General features: G+C 38.1%; 1 protein-coding gene across 1 annotated transcript in view; it reads left to right on the top strand.

Annotated features, from left to right (window-relative positions):
* The first annotated feature begins 727 nt into the window (after window positions 1-727).
* sog (chordin short gastrulation) overlaps window positions 728-18,321 on the top strand; it is a 104,222-nt gene continuing 86,628 nt past the window's right edge. The window contains exon 1 of the mRNA XM_074100654.1: window positions 728-1,095. Coding sequence (XP_073956755.1) covers window positions 969-1,095 — 127 coding nt within the window. The 5' untranslated portion in view covers window positions 728-968. The remainder of the gene's footprint in view (window positions 1,096-18,321) is intronic.

Below are 18,321 nucleotides of genomic sequence, written 5' to 3'. Positions count from 1 at the left end.
TAGTATTTAGGTTCCTTGGGGGGTGCACTACAAAAAGGATTTCCCAAAATTCTGACGGGAACGGGAAAAAACGGGATTTTTCGTTTTACTGGTCGTAGAAAGCTAAAAGAAGCCTGTTTCAATTTAATCGCGGGCAGTGTGGTTTTCTATTGAATTCACTTATTCGTATCCTCAGGGAATCCTCCGGGAATCGTCGCGGGCAAAAAAACAAGTAGGTTTTCTAAAATTACACCCCTGACCTGAAGATGTGAAACAGGGCTTCAAAGTTGATTTTTAAATTCGAAATATACCTAATCCTCCGAAAACACGAAAATAAAGATCGCGGAAAGTAAATCTGTGTTACCCCAAATTTGACGCGAGTGAAGCCGCGGGCAAAAGCTAGTTTTTTATCTATTTGTTTGATTACTCATAATATTTTTACTCGCACTACGAATTCATTAAAAAATACGTGTTTATTTCGCAAATAGTTTGCATAAAAGTGCTGGTTAATAAATTACGAACTCAATTTTATTAAATTGTTTATTAAAAATTGCTTAGAAAAAACACCGCCCGATAAAATAATAATTATTAATTACTAAAGGAAAACCACGAGTTGTAGCGACAGCGATGCAGATGCAGAATGCGGGTGCACTGGCGTCGGGGGCGCGGCGCGTCGCGGGGGGAAAGAGGGGGGGGGGCGGCGGATGGCGGCTGCAATTTTCCCCGCCCGGGCCGCTCCACGGTGGGCCGCGCGTTTTCCGCGAGGCGCGCCGCCTGCCGGCCCCCTCGCCGCGTGAGCTGGGAAATCGCGCGCTCGGCTCAGTCCGGCTCGACCGTCGCGCTACAACGACGCGAACCTCCGCTCGAATCGAACGCTCGCTGCATCGACTCAGAGCGCGCGCGGCGAAAATAGTGAGCTCGGTCGTTGCTCGTGGCCGGGAGCGAGAAGAGGCCGGTATTCAGAGAGCTAGTGCGGAGCTGTGGTCGCGATGCTGCGAGCCCTGCTGGCGCTGGCGCTGGCGGGCGCGCTGCCGCTGGCCCCGCCAGCCGCCGCGCACCGCCTCGCACCCAGCCTGCGCGAGGACGAGCCTGCGCGTCGCACCACCAGACCCGCCGGTGAGTCCATAACAAACGACAACCCTCCCCGTCAACCAATCAAAACTAAACTCTACATAAACAAATAAACAATCTAACCTATAAACTCGCGCATCTTCCGACCGCATCTCCTGGTAACAGGATTTAATCCAACGCAATGAAGCATAGAGCATTGCAGGGCACTGTTCATATATCGCAATTGACATAGCGACGTTGCGCCGTAGAGCGTGGCTGGGGCCGCGCCATCGTCAGCTTACCGTTGCGAGTACAAGTCCTTATTTATCAATACATGCGTATCTGACGTATCGTTATCAGTAAGCCGATACCGGCGGTGGTACGGTGGGATAATAAAAACAATACCACGTGAGAGCGAAGCCTCGCGTATCGGTGTCGCCGGCGCCTAGGAGGTTCACCTGAGATCTATTTCCAACAATGATACAATACTTCACTGTTATCGGGCAAAGGCATCTGACGAAGGTAATCGCTCTCAGAGTCATCTCACCTCGAGGAGTGGCGACAGCTTGTTTGATATTGTGACTGGCTATTGAAAACACTCGATATAGGTAAAAGGGATTGTAGGCACGGTTAAGCATAAATATTTAACTAACTAGGCTGGATCTTTGTCGACATCGAACTAAGTGAACCCATGGAAACAATAAAACAATCACCTTCACAACTTGATAATCGCTCATTCATAATATTTCTACTAAAGACGACGGTTAGTTAAACTAATAAAAGTATACCTCTCTATTTCGAAATCCTGTCATAGTTATGTTATAGATAGGACCTTAAGTTAAGGACTTAAGTTTAAATATTTAAAGTCATAATAATATCATTCACATACTTATATAACTAATACAAATTTCATGATAATTATCACGAATCTGCGTGAACACCATCACATAGTCTCCACTCAGGGCAAGTTCAATCAGTAAATAACTTTACACAAGTATACTTAAATAGTTAAATTGTGTTAAGGGCGGTAAAAAAGGAATTACGAACGAGAGTCTATTAGAAGCCCGAAGTTGTTCGTAATTCTAGTAACGCCCGTGCGACATACAATGTTTTTCGTCATTTGCGAGTAACATTGTATATTTGTACAAGAGAAACTAATATTTTTTCTTAAATTGCCGATACCGCTGACTGCGCTCTTGGCAGCGCCAGCTCCGCGCCGAAACCACCCCCCCCCAAGGTCGAGAGTTTTATTTGGGGGGGTTGCAACCAAGGTAGCCTGCATGCTACGACACTGTTTACGATCAAGTGTGATGGAAATGATTATTATATTTTTCTTATTGTTTGTTTCTAATTGAAATCAAACAGCAGTGCCAAAAACGTAGTCTACAGGTAGGCTCTACCTAGTAGTCGTGTCTAATTTAACTATAGAGAGCCTCAATAAAGTCCCTGTACGGGTATTATCTTGTCAATTTAATTATTAAAATGGTCAGTTGAAACTCAAAATTTATGCAATAACAGTTTACTGAATGTTACTTTGTGCATTTGCATTATTTCCGAAGAAGTTTACGTAAGTAGAAATTATAGAAACATGATAGAGACGCATAAAAACATCTGTAGTGCACTTTCTGAATTTATTTTTAAATATAAAATCAACTGGGAGAGGCTTAATAAACTATTAAAGAAAATAAAAAGCATCAAGTTAACTTTCATAAGCGGTAGAGACAAAATTTTTGTGCTTTTTTCCATAGTAAATTTGGAGGCCAATGCAATGGCAATGGATTTATTCAAAGGCAGATTTATGAATTATTTACCTGGTTTCTTACGATCGTCACATAGTACCTTGCATCGTGTCAACTAATTTATAAATACTGGTACATTTTACATAAATAAGAAAGTCGGCGACTTTACCGGAACCGGACCGGAACCGGACCTTTACAACCGGAATTAACACATATTATAGCATACTTTATCCCGAAAAATTGCATAATTTCAGCGAGATAGCGATACCATATGCGACAAGCTTTTATAGTATAGTCGAGTTCATATACAATATTTTAGACTATCGCGGTCATTTCTAATTTTATTACCTACCCTTGTACCTTACCCGCGTACCTTGATTTGTGTGTGCCAAAATATCGAGCTTCGTTAAAATCAAGGTACGCAGAACAAAACCCGCATATAATTAATAAAACGAGTTCATATACTTCTGAGCAAATATTTAATCAAAAATACCTGAACACGCTCCTATGCCGTTAAAAATGTTCAGCGTGTTCAGATTTTTTCATCAAATTTTTGCTCAGACGTATATGACCATTATCCTCTCAGGAAAGGGAAAAGGTATCAATGTGGGATTAATGTCCAATATTATAAACTTGTTATTTTGTTATATACCTACTTTTATTTGTAAGTTCATATTATCCGAATAAATCTGGGCGTTTTCGGAGTGTATTGTAGCACAAAATGCAAAAACATGCTCCGTCTAAGGTACACACATAGGTACACATAAAATTTAGCAATAAAATAAGTAAAATTTGTAAATTGCAAAAATCGTAAGTAGTTTTGTTTTGCGATAACAATTAATTATTTATATAGAACTTAACAGGAGAATCCTTACAAAATTTAGTCAAAACGAGCAATCATTTAATAAAATAACGTTTTGTATTTTAAATTAAGTATTGTCAATTGTCGAGATATTTTGAATAAAAGTGTACCTAAGTTAGAAGTGAAGTCAAATGAAATTAGTCAGTGGTTAATATTTGGACATAACAAAATTCAAACAAATATCTTCGCGGAATTATTGAACTCTAAAATTCGTATAAATATAACAAAAAAAACTTTACACATATATTTTTAAAGAAAGCTAAGCTATAAATAACTAAAGATATTTTTACAATACTAGTGTGTGTGTGTGTGTGTGTGTCAAATATATTATACTAGTTTTTGCCCGCGGCTTCGCCCGCGTGGAATTCGGTTATTTATCGCTCGCTGTTCCCTCGGCAACTGTGCATTTTTCCGGGATTAAAAGTAGCCTATGTCACTCTCGGCCTATAAACTATCACGTCGATCCGTCGCTCTGTTTCGACGTGAAAGACGGACAAATATACAAACATACAAATACACGCACCCGCATTTATAGTATTACACTATGGATTATCAACTAGCTTTTGCCCGCGGCTTCGCCAGCGTGGAATTCGGTAATTGTGCTGTTCCCTCGGGAATTCTGCATTTTTCCGGGATAAAAAGTAACTTATGTCACTCCCTGACCCATAAACTATCTCTATGCCAAAAATCACGTCGATCCGTCGCTTCGTTTCGACGTGAAAGACGGACAAACATACAAATACACTTTCGCATTTATAATATTAGTATGGATGACCGTTGCATCTACTGTAACTATATCTATCTTATGTCATTTTATATAATTGTTTTGCAAACTTAGGTAGAGACTAAATCCTAATACATCTTAACCTATGAAAAGAGGTGGATCGGGACTTCAGTGATGTGGCTGCATTCAGTAAACTATAATTATTTAGTTTAATCAACTTAATAGAGTACACATTTATAAATTTCTGTTACATTTTAGGTATAAGTATACATAACTTCGCCCCAGAAACAAATAAGTGAAGGTTTTATGTTTCTAATGCATATTTTATTAGAGTTGGTATTTCATAACGTTAATAGGTATCAATGTCGTATGATTTTGCAATCTTATCTTTAGGTACCAAATTTACGAAAATGAATGATCGCTTTTAACCAATTAGTAACATATGTTAGATTTTGCCTGCGACTTCGTCCGCGCAAAATTTAAATTTTTAGTAAAACTTCGTCATCTCTTTCATTGCATAAAGTTTTTGGTACCTATTTCGGCAACCGACTTTTTTATACCTAATTATCTACGTACCTATATTAAATTGGAGAACTCCAGTAACAATGTTTACGGAGATAAAGCTACTATGAAGCGAATTTATACTAATCCTCATTATTGCTTATTTGTAATTTTTAACCTAATACATAAATATATAACCATACAATCCTTCGCCTCCTTTATTTATCTTAGAATGAACCCTATACACTAATTTTCAGCCCTGTAACTTTCTCTTCTCTTCTAACAAAATCCATGTTCGTGCATAATTCCACCCTCCGTTTCATGCACTTCTGAGATGATTTTTAGGATGAAAATAATCTTTTGTCCTTTCCAGACTCTTTCGAACCAAATTTCATCTAAGTAAATTAGTTCAGCGGTTTAAACGTGAAAAGGTAAAAGACGGACAGACAGAGTGACTTTCGCATTTTATAGTATTAGAACCTATACTTAAATAGTGTAAAAGTTAAAATTGCATAAATAGTGGACTTTAGATTTAAATCAGATACTTCAACTTGTTAATCTTTCAATTGTAATAGGAAACTTTTATCAATTGTTGAAGTAAGATCAACAAGGTAAGTAGTCTCCACCACAACCATTCATCCACTTCTGCCTTTGACTGTAGGTACAACATATAGTTCGTTCGTTCGTTACTGTGTAACATATCAACATAAATATAAATAAATAAATATTTTTAATTCAACTCTCGGAGTTAATCATCTCTTAATGAAATGATCACGTTAAGATACATCCAGCCCAAACCAAACCATCTTTTAGATCTAGAACTTTCTCACTCTAACTAAGATAGAGTTGAGTGGTTAATTGTTCCTTGTTATTTTTAGAAATAAAGTGAACTCCTGTCGCGTGTTTACTCCAACATGTCTCTTTATAAATATTTATAAAAAAATTATGAGTAGGTAAGTACATTAAGTACATAAATTATGAATGTGAAACTCTGCATAGCCAAAACCCAAGTACGTAGGTACCTATTTCTAAACCTAATAGCAACTTAGCACTAGATAAAATCGCTAGACTTTAAGGTGTGCTTATACGTTTAATGATTTTGTGACTAAATGTCGTATTACTGCTTCGATTGCCTATAAACTTTAGTGCTTAGCTAACACGCTGATGTCATTTACGACAAAGCCATATAATCCGCAAGTGGCGTACGGGAGTGCAAAATTTTCTTGCTCATGTCTGTTATATACTTAGGTACGAGTGTGTTGTGGAGATCTTGGGTTTGACACTTAATAGTGTAAGTGCATTAATGGAGGTTAGAATAGGTGGCAGTGCGCGGCAATGCCGCCGGTGTCGAGTGTCGTATCTCACAGCCTTGGCGATGGCCGCGATCACCACACGTCATTACTTTTCCGTAAATATGTAGACAATCCGATGGAACGTGACTCACTACGTACCCGTCGACTTTCATTCATTTTCCGGATCGGCTGAAAGTCACTTAGGTATGTTTGCCAAGACATTTTTACAAGTGTGCCAAAAATTGTATTACCGAGAAGAGAAAAAATTGTCTTCGTCAGGAAAGTCTAGACGGCGGAGACAAGACGTGACAAGGAAACACACATAATAATTGCCATTCGTATTAAAAGCAGTAATAGTTAACGAATGAGATTACCACACGTAAAAGAGTGTGCGATTACTTTAAAACCGACTACTTCATCTTTATCTGTTAAATCTAAATCAATATCTGATTAGGCGATGAAAAGATAACGCGTTTGAAAATTGCTACCTAGGTACGTTTGATGTATCAGCAATTTCAGCATCCACTAAACGACTGTCTCTGACTAGTGCTGTGCTGTGGGTTGCATCTTATTTATTTATGTTTATTATTAGAGTAGGTACCTACGTGGCCCGCGTGACGCGGGTGCGGTGGGTGTTGGCCGAAAGGGCGCCAACGCCAGGCCAGGGCTTGCGTAATGGTTATACGTATGTCGAGTAGTACACACGGGAACAACGCGGAACGACCCGTGCGTGTCACGCGAGCTCCACGGGTACACTGTCAAATGATGTGTTGACAGATCGATTGATTCGATTCAATATTACACTTGAGCCCTTGATAAAGAGGTATCTCATTTGAAGAAACTTAATAGAATAATCAGATCTGACATTCCTGTAAAAACCAAGATAGGTACAGAGCATGAATAAGCAAACAAGTGATATCTCAAATTTGACATTCGTGAAGAACTCTTGTTTCTACGCGCCACGCGGCAAAAGGCGGCAAAGTAATGTATTCCGGCGTTTCAAGTATTTATCAAAAAATCATATTCAGGTACGAGGGTGTATTTTAATTACGCCGACTAACTGACATATTTTTTCGTGCAGTCAAAAAAAATCTGTCATTCAGAAAATTCACTTAAGTACTTAGGTGTAATAAGCTAGTTTTTCGTTGGACATAATCGATTATCTATCTGTTAAGATCTTCGTTGCTGCTTATGGAAATGACTTGGTTTCTTTAGATAAACATCAGCAAAAGCTGAAACGACGGAATGCAAGACTATAAAAGTAGGTAGCGAGTAGTCTTATAATCCTGATTTCTGGAATGCTCGTGCGCATTATTGCAGATATTATGCGCCGTGCGAATGAGATTGTTTGTGTATTTACTCGTAAATACCTACACCGCGCCGTGCCCGGACTGAGAATGAGCGTTGTGCGATTTGCGCGACATTGTAAGGTCCCGCAATATCGTTGTCTTACGTTTTTACTTTAGCCATTACGAATATGCTTTATTTAACGGTCATATTTAGTTTTAAAACGGTGTTTTATTCGAAGGATGTGTTGAATGCTATTCATTTTGTTTAAGTATAAAACACTATCATCTAATTGGAAAACCGTATCTACAACTTTATAGCTACTTAGCATTATGAATGATACCCTATTTTTGTCCAGTAGATAATCATGGTCACGTTGCAATAGAAAATTATGAGAATCAGGCACAGGCATGCTTACATATAAAATAAATCATTCAAGTGAATGAGTAGCATACACTTTCATAGCAATCTAGTGCGTCAGCAGTTAATGGCAACGTTTTATTTAGCGGCTGGTCCGAGACAGCGAGCAGCGCTGTGTGATGCGGCTATCGGTGGCTCTGTCGGTACTGCTCTCCGTCGCAGGACACTTCAGTATGTCCAATTCAGTCCGTGGTTCATTGCCCCGAGCCGTAACAAACGCTCAGAGTGACGTCACGCCATATGCAATGCATTGCACTCAAATTGCATTACTGTACAGGCGTCCGATACGATGTGTATTTTTATTTACCAGTAAATTTCGAATTCGGATCGGAGTAATACACACAACATGTCGCACATCCTTACTTATACGGCAAAACTGGACTCTGCTATAAAACTTGCATCATTTCCTATTGCGTTTGAAATTGTTTGTCTATCGTATTTCAAAGTCTAACATAGCACCTAACATGATTCAGGTTTACTCGTATGTCTATCTAATTACTTATGTTAATGAATGCTTCTATACTCGTACGATGCTGACTTGTGCGGATAATTATTCATTACTATGTATGTTGTATATTTATCTACTGCTGCTATTTACTTGTGGAGGGTTGAGTGTTGGATTGCAATATTAATTTGTACTTGCAAATATTGAAAGGTAAAGATTTGGCTTCCTTTGACATCGATAAGTAGTCCCTACAGCTGGATCCGTTAACGTGTTAGCAAATATTAGCACACTTAATTAACGCCCAACGAACTCACTTCCACGAAATTAATTGGGGTCAAAGAATTTAAGTGCATACATCTCAATTAACGCGTCGCTACATCAGAAACCGACGCCGGCCCGAGTTATTTGAATGCGTGTTTATATAAATTGCGCATATACTGATTCTTGAGTCCTCGGCGCGCAGGCATGTGCCGCGCCGCAGCGCCATCGCGCCAGCGCACGCGCGGACAATAGACATTAATTTTGAAAGGCGCGGGATAGGAATGTCGTCGGCGCAACCTGGGGCAGGTAGAATTTTTGGCACCTTTATGATCATATCCTGACGTGTCATAAGCCACCCACGGTTCTCATTAAGCCGGTAGCCAACAAAGGCGCCGGGCCGACCATAACGCTGTCGGATTAAATGACGCGAGGGACAGCAGGTCGTCGGCCGGAGGTGCCCTCGCGTGCTACAATTGCACACAATACGCCCCCGCGCGACCCGACAAGCCAAAAAGTTAGAAAAGTATGGCGGTGCGACGGTTCCCGTGATACCATCTCGGCGCCACTCGCCGCGGCGCCCGGCGCTGTCACCGGAGCCCGGCCGTATAATTAGAAGCCCGCTTTAAAGGTGCCGTGAAATATCGTGCGCCTTAGAGGATTTAAAACGGTGTTAATACCGAGAAGCAATAAATGCGGTCCCGAAACTTGAGCGATCAGATTTATTTTATGGTCATTTTTGGTGTCGCCGGATGAATCGTGGAAATCGGGGCTTTATCTTTATCGACACTAAAAGTTAGTGATAATGGTTAAGTCACGGGCGCGGGAGTGCCGCGAGCCCCTCCCACGTGCGATGGGCGACTCTCGTTATGAACTTGAATTAAATGAATGACGCAGTTGTATGAATGGCGCGGGAATTAATGCGAGTCGGAAGTGCAAGCCGCGCTTCAGCACGCTAGTCCATCGCCGCACGTGCATCCGCCCGCCCCGCGACACCTAGCGCTGCACAGTGCACGCTGCAGCTGCACACTACACTACAGACAATAACTAACAAGTCAAATATAAATGTTATGTGTATTTCATTCCACAATCAATGTAGTCACGCTTTGCTTCTCCCGCTGGTAATAAGCACGCGGTTTTTCTTGTTTTCTGCAGTAGCACATTTTTTGAGTAGTCACTTCATTACAGACTTAGAGAAATAAATGTAGAACTTTTAATATGCAGTCGTCTTCCTAGTTTCGCGTTGCTCTTCTATTCCTGTTCTTATTGGTTATGTGGTGCAGAATATGCAGAGGAAACACGCTCCATTACTACAAGCAGCGATTCAATATTACGGCGTCTCTGACAATGCACATTTTGTATAAGTAGGTAATAATGAAGCAGATCGTCACAACTTTGAAAAAATCTCGTATCTCAAATCAATACGTCAGCAAATTTGACCCTTAAAGCAATGTTTCATTAAGTTCACTCGGAAAGATCATCGATTTTGAGATACCAGCTTTTTTCAAAGTAGCGACGAGATGTCTATCAAATTAATTCTTACGATTAGGACATTATTTATTCGCAGATTACGACCAAATTCCATCTGGTCGTCAATCAGATATAGAATAGATAGGTAGGTACCTTTGGTCAGCTTAGAAGAGTTTTATTTTTATTTCGACATAAATATAGTACGAGTAGCTTGATGTTCAGGGGATGGTAGATTGATTGATTGATGTAGTTTGTATAAAATGAAACTTTGAAGAACGTTGCCAGTAGAAATTTGAAAAGAATGATGTACTAAGTATGATGACATGTTTTTTCCTGTCATTTTTTCGGTTCCATCACCCTCGGCGTGACCTCTTCGAGACAGAGCTTCGTTCTAACACTTGGAAATTGTGGATAATGAAATTTTAATTATATCTGTGCACCAGTTTACTTTATAATATATTCAGCGGCACAAAATTTGGCCCACTCGACATACAAAATTACCTATCTACTCAACTATGCTGAAATTCCCAAAAATCTCTTTTTAGTTATCTTCTAATTTATTCCAGGTATAAGTTGGCCAAATTTAATGTCTACAAATGGATGTTGTTTTGAACTACAGCCACCCACTCACGGGGAAATACGAGTATGTTTTAAGTAGAGTTCCTAGGATCTATGCCACTCGTGGCTTTTTCACTCCACGTGACAAAAACTAGGCATCTATCCATCATTTCATTTTATTTTATTGAAATTTATATGTCTCGCGTTCAAGATATTTTAAAGAGGAACTAAAATACTGCACTGTACACCTACGTAACTCAATAACAGCACAGGTGCTATCAAAAATAAAAATTCGGTAACACTGCCTACCCATTAGAAACCGGTATGTTTATTACAATATTAATATCGATCAGATTTTAAAACAACTCAACACTAATTTTTCATTTCATCTTATTAATTAGTTGTAGATATTATATATCATTGTGACGCAGTTTCAAGAGAACAACAATGTTGACGCTTTTTTATGGTTGGTTAGTATTAGGAGACTCGTTGTCTAGTAGAACTGATGGAAGCGAGATAGCATTCCTCACAGCATCCGAACACTCGATCCTTTGTGATGAGAATCGAAGAAAAACTCGCGGAGTAGGTGTAACAATCCTAGCAATTACCAATGCAGTTCTGAAAAAGGCATTCATTAGTAGTTTTAAAAAGAGGAGCAGGTTGTTCCTCCTATGCTTACCTATTGGGCAGACTGTGAGGCGACTGCATATCGCAATTTATTAACGAAACAAAAAATAATTAATAACAATCTCAAGCTGAGAATGCGATTATATTAAAAGTCACACGCAGAGCTTTACTGTGCTATGTATAGTATCATTTACTATACACAATACTGAAAAAAGATTAATACATATAATGATATTCGGTCGTATAGTTTGTACAATCGAAACCATAACTATCTAACTTTACAGCCGTAGCGTCAAATATATGTGTGTACATCGACTTTATGGTTACGTACATACATATATTGAGGTGCACATAAATTTATGACCTTGATTGTATGTAGGTTAACTAATACCTAATAGAAATACTATACAGCAAACAAATTACAACTTTTTCTGTGCGGAATTCATTTAACACTATCCCACAATAAAATTAGATATTTTACCAAATAGGAGGTAGGTGCTTAGTCTATTTTCTTTAATAAATTTTCTGCTTACCAAATTTTATAATAATAGGTTCAGTGATTTTAGAGAGACAAAAACAGACTGAAAGAGAGACAGCGTTAGGTACTTTTATACATATTTCTACCTATATTTATGCCTATCCAATTCATCAAAATTCTTGTATAAACACCCACTGGATCGAATCAATAACACATTTATCTATAATTCGTGTCTTTTAACTAGATGTCTAATCATTTTTTTTAACCAAAATTCACTTCATTTCAATATTTATTTTTCATTTGAAAAAATCTTCGTCAAAATCTGACGATATTTTTTGATTGAAACATGTGTATAATCTGTAGTAGCATAGACTAGCGTAGATGGTGGAAAATTTGACATTTTAAAAATCGATGAATGCGCGGATGAATAAGCGATTTTTATTTATTTTCCTTAAAATTAAAAAATAGTTACTGCTTTTATAATTGAATAAACAGTCTTTGGAATTAAATCAAGTATTGTAAATAATAAAATAGTCAAAAATACGTTGATCTATTCAATTAATAAAATAATCGATTTACAGAACAGATTAATTATTTTGCAATAGGTTCTAGGTTTTCACATTACTAAAATATCTATGGTCGGGTTAATGGCGTCTTTGTTTACGCTTGTCATAAATTGGATCGGAATACAATATAGTAATAGTATAGTTGATAAACTGTTACGTTTATTTTGTCTTCTTTTAAACAATTCTTCTGTAGCTGTATAGTAGGTAATAGCTGAATATTGCAACTAGAAATTAACATCAAAATATACTCGCCATAACGTAGTTGCATTGTAAATAGAGGCACCGTCTCTACAAGTATAGATAGAGACATGTCATTGATCTCGAATAACTGCAATAAAGTTCATTATAGATTAATACATTGATATGCCACATTACACGACTAATAATTAACAACTATTTATTTAACATACGTGTCGTAATTAATTCGAATGCATAGGTAGGTAAATAGAATCATCATTAAGATAGAATGTGCAATGTGCATGCTTGTGTCATGTAAAGATAGTGTTTTATTTTAATCCTATTAGATAGCAGGAGTTAAGAATAATCATAATATTGACACATTTTATGACTTACCTCGACAAACCATCGATAATCGATATCGGCCTATGTAATATAATAACTTGCCAGATACAAAATGTTTCAAAATAAAGCTCACTAAGTAAATGTCTTTGTAAATGTTATGTGAGTATTAGTTTACGGATGAATTTCTGTCATTATTTGCACTCTTGCTAACAAGTTGAATACGTATGCCCTAACATAATTTAAAACTTGTAACTAAACGTATTCTTGCAAATAAATAATTTCATTTCTTTTCTATTCTAGATAATATACAGAACAATCTACCTTATAACGAAATCTACAAACCGATACCTTTTCCGTTTCCAACATCTAATTTCAGAAAGAAAGAAGAAAGAAAGAAAGAAAATACATTTATTCACAACACAAGACAACAAAATTATTAGGTACAAAAAACAACACAAAGGTATGTGTCATTGCGGTTGTGAATCGGACACTGGCTCAGCATAATGCTGAAGCGTTAAAAACACCCCAGCGCTGATTTTCAGCCAGCACCGTCGGCAACCCTCCGCAAGACTACATAAATAAATAGATATTTTGTAAACTATAAAACTAATTTATTGTGTGACTTTAAAACATAAAAATAAATGTATTAGGTACGTAGATATATATAAAATTAATTAGACAACTATTATTATTATGCACTCACTTGCCAAGTATACACCCTAACGCGGGCTAAAAAGAAAAATTAAATTAAAGAAAGAAATCGAAACAAATAAAAAAACAAAAAAGCAGTTTTGTGAAATAGTGCTGGAAAGGAGAGGAATTAAGATTTTTGAAATGCCAACAAATAGCCTTTAAGCTTACGCCCAAAGGTGTATTTCAAGGACAAATAGACAGACAGTAGCATTCGTAGTAATTTAAACAAATCAACTGCTCTAATTGAAAGTAGGCCTCGCTAAACTATATTAATGAACTAAAAGAATTTCCTTGCTCACCCGCGACCTTACGATAGCTAAGCTTATGCAAAATATGCGTGTTCATGCAGTTCCTCCACCTCCACACTGTAAGAACACACACAAATCACACAAACCCATCTATCACCACCACCACATTACACTGACGCGTTTCGAACTCAACCAGAGCTCATCTTCAGAGTGACACAACCGTACACCACGCTACCAGTTGTTAGACTAACGAACCACAACCACCGTTTTAATTTGTCACTGTAAATCCCCAAGTACCCACATATGTTTTATGAAACATAACAAAACTACCCACAAACTTTTATTTTTTTTTTAAACCGTCCTTCAAAACTACCTTAAAGGAAATTCTTTTAGTTCATTGATATGGACCTCCGCAAAGTAACGCCTGATTCAATAAACTATATTAATGACTTTATCTGTTAGCTATGTAATTAATAGGCTTTTAATTTTTTTTAGGAAAAAAGACTTTAAATGAAATTAACACTTTTTACCTTAGTGTTGGAATAGGTAAATAATTAATAAATAAGTTGAGCAATTAAAATTATAACATCAAATAAACCGACACGTTCCCATTGGGTCGAACAAAAATGTACATAATTATAACTCTTATGTCATCTCGGCCTATATGTATACTTAAAGAGTCTTAACACACACCACAGTGTGTTTCTTCGCAGGATTCCTATATTCCTAATACATAAAAAGTATATTTTGCAAGAAATCGGAGGAAAAACACAAGATTTGTAATGTAAAATAAACCCTTGTAGCTCACCGAGTTATAAAACGATGTTTACACTAATCATTCAGTGTAAATATCTACATTTAAAAAGAGCAGCCAAAGTGTGTCGTCACTCCGCAGAGGCGCAGAGCAAACACGCGGGCGCTTATGAATTCAGCTCAATAAATATTTACCCGCTCTGGGAGCGCGAAACGCTGCATTCCCAACAAGAGGACCTTTTGGCGCCAAATGTCAATTTTCTTAAGATTACCCATCGCCGAAGCCGCCTGCGCAGCCTCAACAAACACGCCTGTCCGACGCCATCTCTCCAATCTCGCACTTATATTTACCACCTAACGGCGATAATGGCTCAACGAGGGTTTGTTTGCTCATGCAACACGTAATGGATCCCAGCACTCTTCTCAATCGCTCGAGAAACGTGTTTGGATAAATGCTATGACTTTCATATCCAAGCGCCGGTTGCGCGGATCGTCTATGTTATAGGTAACTAAGTAGGCACCTCACCATCTCTATTTATGTCCTGGCATAAATAACTTAGGTACACACCAGAGAACCAACCCTGCAGCGTTCAGAATTCTACTTCAGTCTACTTTGCGTTTTCTATCGTGATAATGACGGCGTTGTGTCTAATTTAATTTGCTAAACGTAGATTTCTTCATCGGAACCTTTATGACTATTGTGCGCTACATAGATTATAATTAAATTAGGTAGTTTAATTACAAATAGATAGGGGTACTTTACGGTCTTAAAACGAATGATGAGGTTATAGATTTGTTAAAAGTGTTCGGTGGTGGGAAGCAGACGCGGCGAGGGTGTCTGGCGAGGGGTAGTCGCGGCGCGCGACCCGCTGTCTCGGCCGGGCCGATCGCGCATTCTTGACAGCCCAGACCTGCTCGGTAAACTAAAGGGTAAAAATAAATACGCGTCCTAGCAAGTCGGGATTGTAACGCGGGGAAAAACTTGAACATCTGTAGGTCCAGTCCATTTCTAGACGATTGAGTTATAATGAGGGTACGATGACCGGAAAACACGCAACGGGTGCAGTTTTCCCGGTAACATAATAGATAAATATAACACTTAACGAAATAAGTAAAAATCTATCCTTTTTAACGCGCTTATATATTAGCTTCACTAGTAACTATGTGTCTTGAACTTGAATTTTATCCACTCACGTATTGACACGAAACTTGACATTTATGCGTAGTTCTAATGACAATAAAATAATATGGTAGGTAAATACCATCGAGTTGGTCTGATAATGGTGCTGGAAGCTAGGGATTGGATCTCCAAAACAGAACAACGTAATTTAGCCGTTAAGGGCTTGTTAGAATAGTCTTGGGGTGCACTTTGACCAAGAATGGTATCTAGGGTCTGATGATGGAACTGTCATGTAGGTGTGCTATTAAACCGTGGTTTTAGTTTTCTATTATTTATATCGATATTTAACTGAGCCCTTGGTACAAAGCAGAGGTTCCCAAACTTATTTCGTCTAACGCCCACTTTGAAACTCAGTTATATTGTAGCGCCCCCCATTTTTTTTCACCTTGAAACCTCAATGACATATTAGTCTTACCTAATAAAGGCACAAAGGTGAATATTTTTTCTGGGCCCCTTACCGCCTCCAGCGCCCACAAGGGGGCGTTATCGCCCACTTTGGGAAAGACTGGTATAAAGAGTCATTTTATGATGATTCCTGTGATAGTAATTTATTTAGATCATGGTAAAACATTCTAAACATTTCTTGACATAATTTTTGAAGCCCTGTGGCATTAGCAATATGCAATGCTATAGGGTAAAATGATCGTAAAATGACTCTACCATAATGAGAACGCGTCTTTATCTACTCTCTGTTTCTGATGCAAGGGCTTTCTTGTTAAGTTTTTATCTTATAGGTAGTTATTTGTTAAAAAAAATAGTAACGTAGTATTACCTTAAAGTTATTCAGCTTAATTGAGCCCTGAAAAACATCTATTAACTTGTAAACTAGGGGTTCAATTATTGTTAATCACAAATGATGTTTTAGGGGTTATTTACTTAGACTACCTAACTCATCAAACCATGTTTTGTGGCGCCGGGGTACAATAGTAGGTACATTGTGCATTAATCCCCTTACAGCCCGTGATACACACGATGATTTTCATCATATTGCGAGGAAAAAAATCGAAAAAATGAAATAAATTTGTGTCTAAACAATTCACAGCTCGGCAAAAGAAAGACGCTAAGAAAACAACTGAATAAAATAATGGCTACCCGCCAATACAGGGGGCTACAACAAACCGTACCATCGCTCTCACTCGTATCAGCAAAACGATACGAAACATCTATTTTCGAATTGCGTAGTAGCCCCCCTGATTGTCACTTTTTTCGAGTCGCCTAAGTTAATTATTCCAACATGCTAAAAAAATATTTACTAAAATTATTGCAAACAATTTGATAAAATTTTTAAATATAAAAGTAACGAAGTTTCATGTCATGAAGCGGGGAAAATTTTCATGGTGCAAAATTGGGTTATAGCTAAGTTTTAAAGATTTAAATAAAACGTTGGCTGACTTGTAACCTCTTTAGTATGAAATGACGTACCTACATACGTTTCAAAACTAAAGTTATAACTCGAATCCCTTGAGAATAAAAACCATACGTAAATCCATAATTCCCGCGGGAGCTATTGAGGCCATTGTCTTTTAGTATGCAGGCATGGAATAACATCATTGACGAGCAAGTGTGATGTAATAGTAGATTGATACCAAGGGTAGAAAGTGACCCATTTCACCCGAGTTAGACACTACTTTTCATTTCAACTGTGAGGAAAGTAAAATACTACAAAAAAAATGAGAATAATAATAAATTGAATTTACTTATATCCAACCTCCAACGATACCTTTTCGACTGGAAACTTGTCACGGCCGACTATAAAAAAAATCGAGTTGTTCACGACCAAGGAGCTTATATACAAACTGGAGGTTGAACGCCGAACGAAGAAGTTTGACCTTTATTATTTATTTATATATTCCATCTCTTTCTTTCACATTTCACGAATGACTTCCATCTCTTTCTTAACCTAACTAAAGAAAGAGATGGAATATGTTCGTGACTTAATAAAGATCAAATTTCTTGTTTCAAACGGATGTTCGGCGTTCAACCTCCAGTGTTGTAGGTATATAAGCTCCTTGGTCACGACGTGCATCTAGATGGCCATGCCGAAACGTGAAAAAAAAGTGTCATTGACGTAACTCAATTATCTCCGACTCCGTGGCTAATCGAAAACTTTAAAAAAAGTACTTTCCACCCTAGAGATGAAAACGCAATTTTTCATCCGGCTATCTACCCATGAAAATTAAACTTTCCGAACAGGAGAGATGAAAAAATATTAATGGTCTTATTTCCTAAGTAGTTTTTATGTGATTGTGAGTAAAGTATGCAAAAATCCCATCGCAAGCATCGGCGCTTGTATGAAATGTCAAGTATCAAGAAAGTTATCTAGACTTGCCTTGATTGTTGATATGTCCAGAGGAGATTAATAAGTTACATTATGATTTTGATTCAGTAAGTAAGTATGTAATGTGTTGATAGCATACCTGGTGCCTGGTGTATCGAGTAGTAACATAGCACAGTGTCGCCTACAGCGAAGCGAATCCGGTCCGGTTGTACAGTTGCACTCCTTAGATGGCCACCGGCGCGCGGCGGCGCCCGTTTCTCTCAGAGCAGCGCCTGCACCGACCTCACTCGAACTCACTTCTTACGACTAATCCAGACAGCGCGTTCGCCAACAACCCACGGATGTGTATGTCTTCATTAAGAAATAAAATAAGCTATTTCCGTAACGATTT

The sequence above is a fragment of the Choristoneura fumiferana genome, chromosome 17 (genome assembly GCF_025370935.1).
Source record: "Choristoneura fumiferana chromosome 17, NRCan_CFum_1, whole genome shotgun sequence".
In the NCBI taxonomy this organism is placed as follows: Eukaryota; Metazoa; Arthropoda; class Insecta; order Lepidoptera; family Tortricidae; genus Choristoneura; species Choristoneura fumiferana.
The sequence above is the reverse complement of the archived record's forward strand: the minus strand, read 5'-3'. Positions and strand labels throughout refer to the sequence as shown.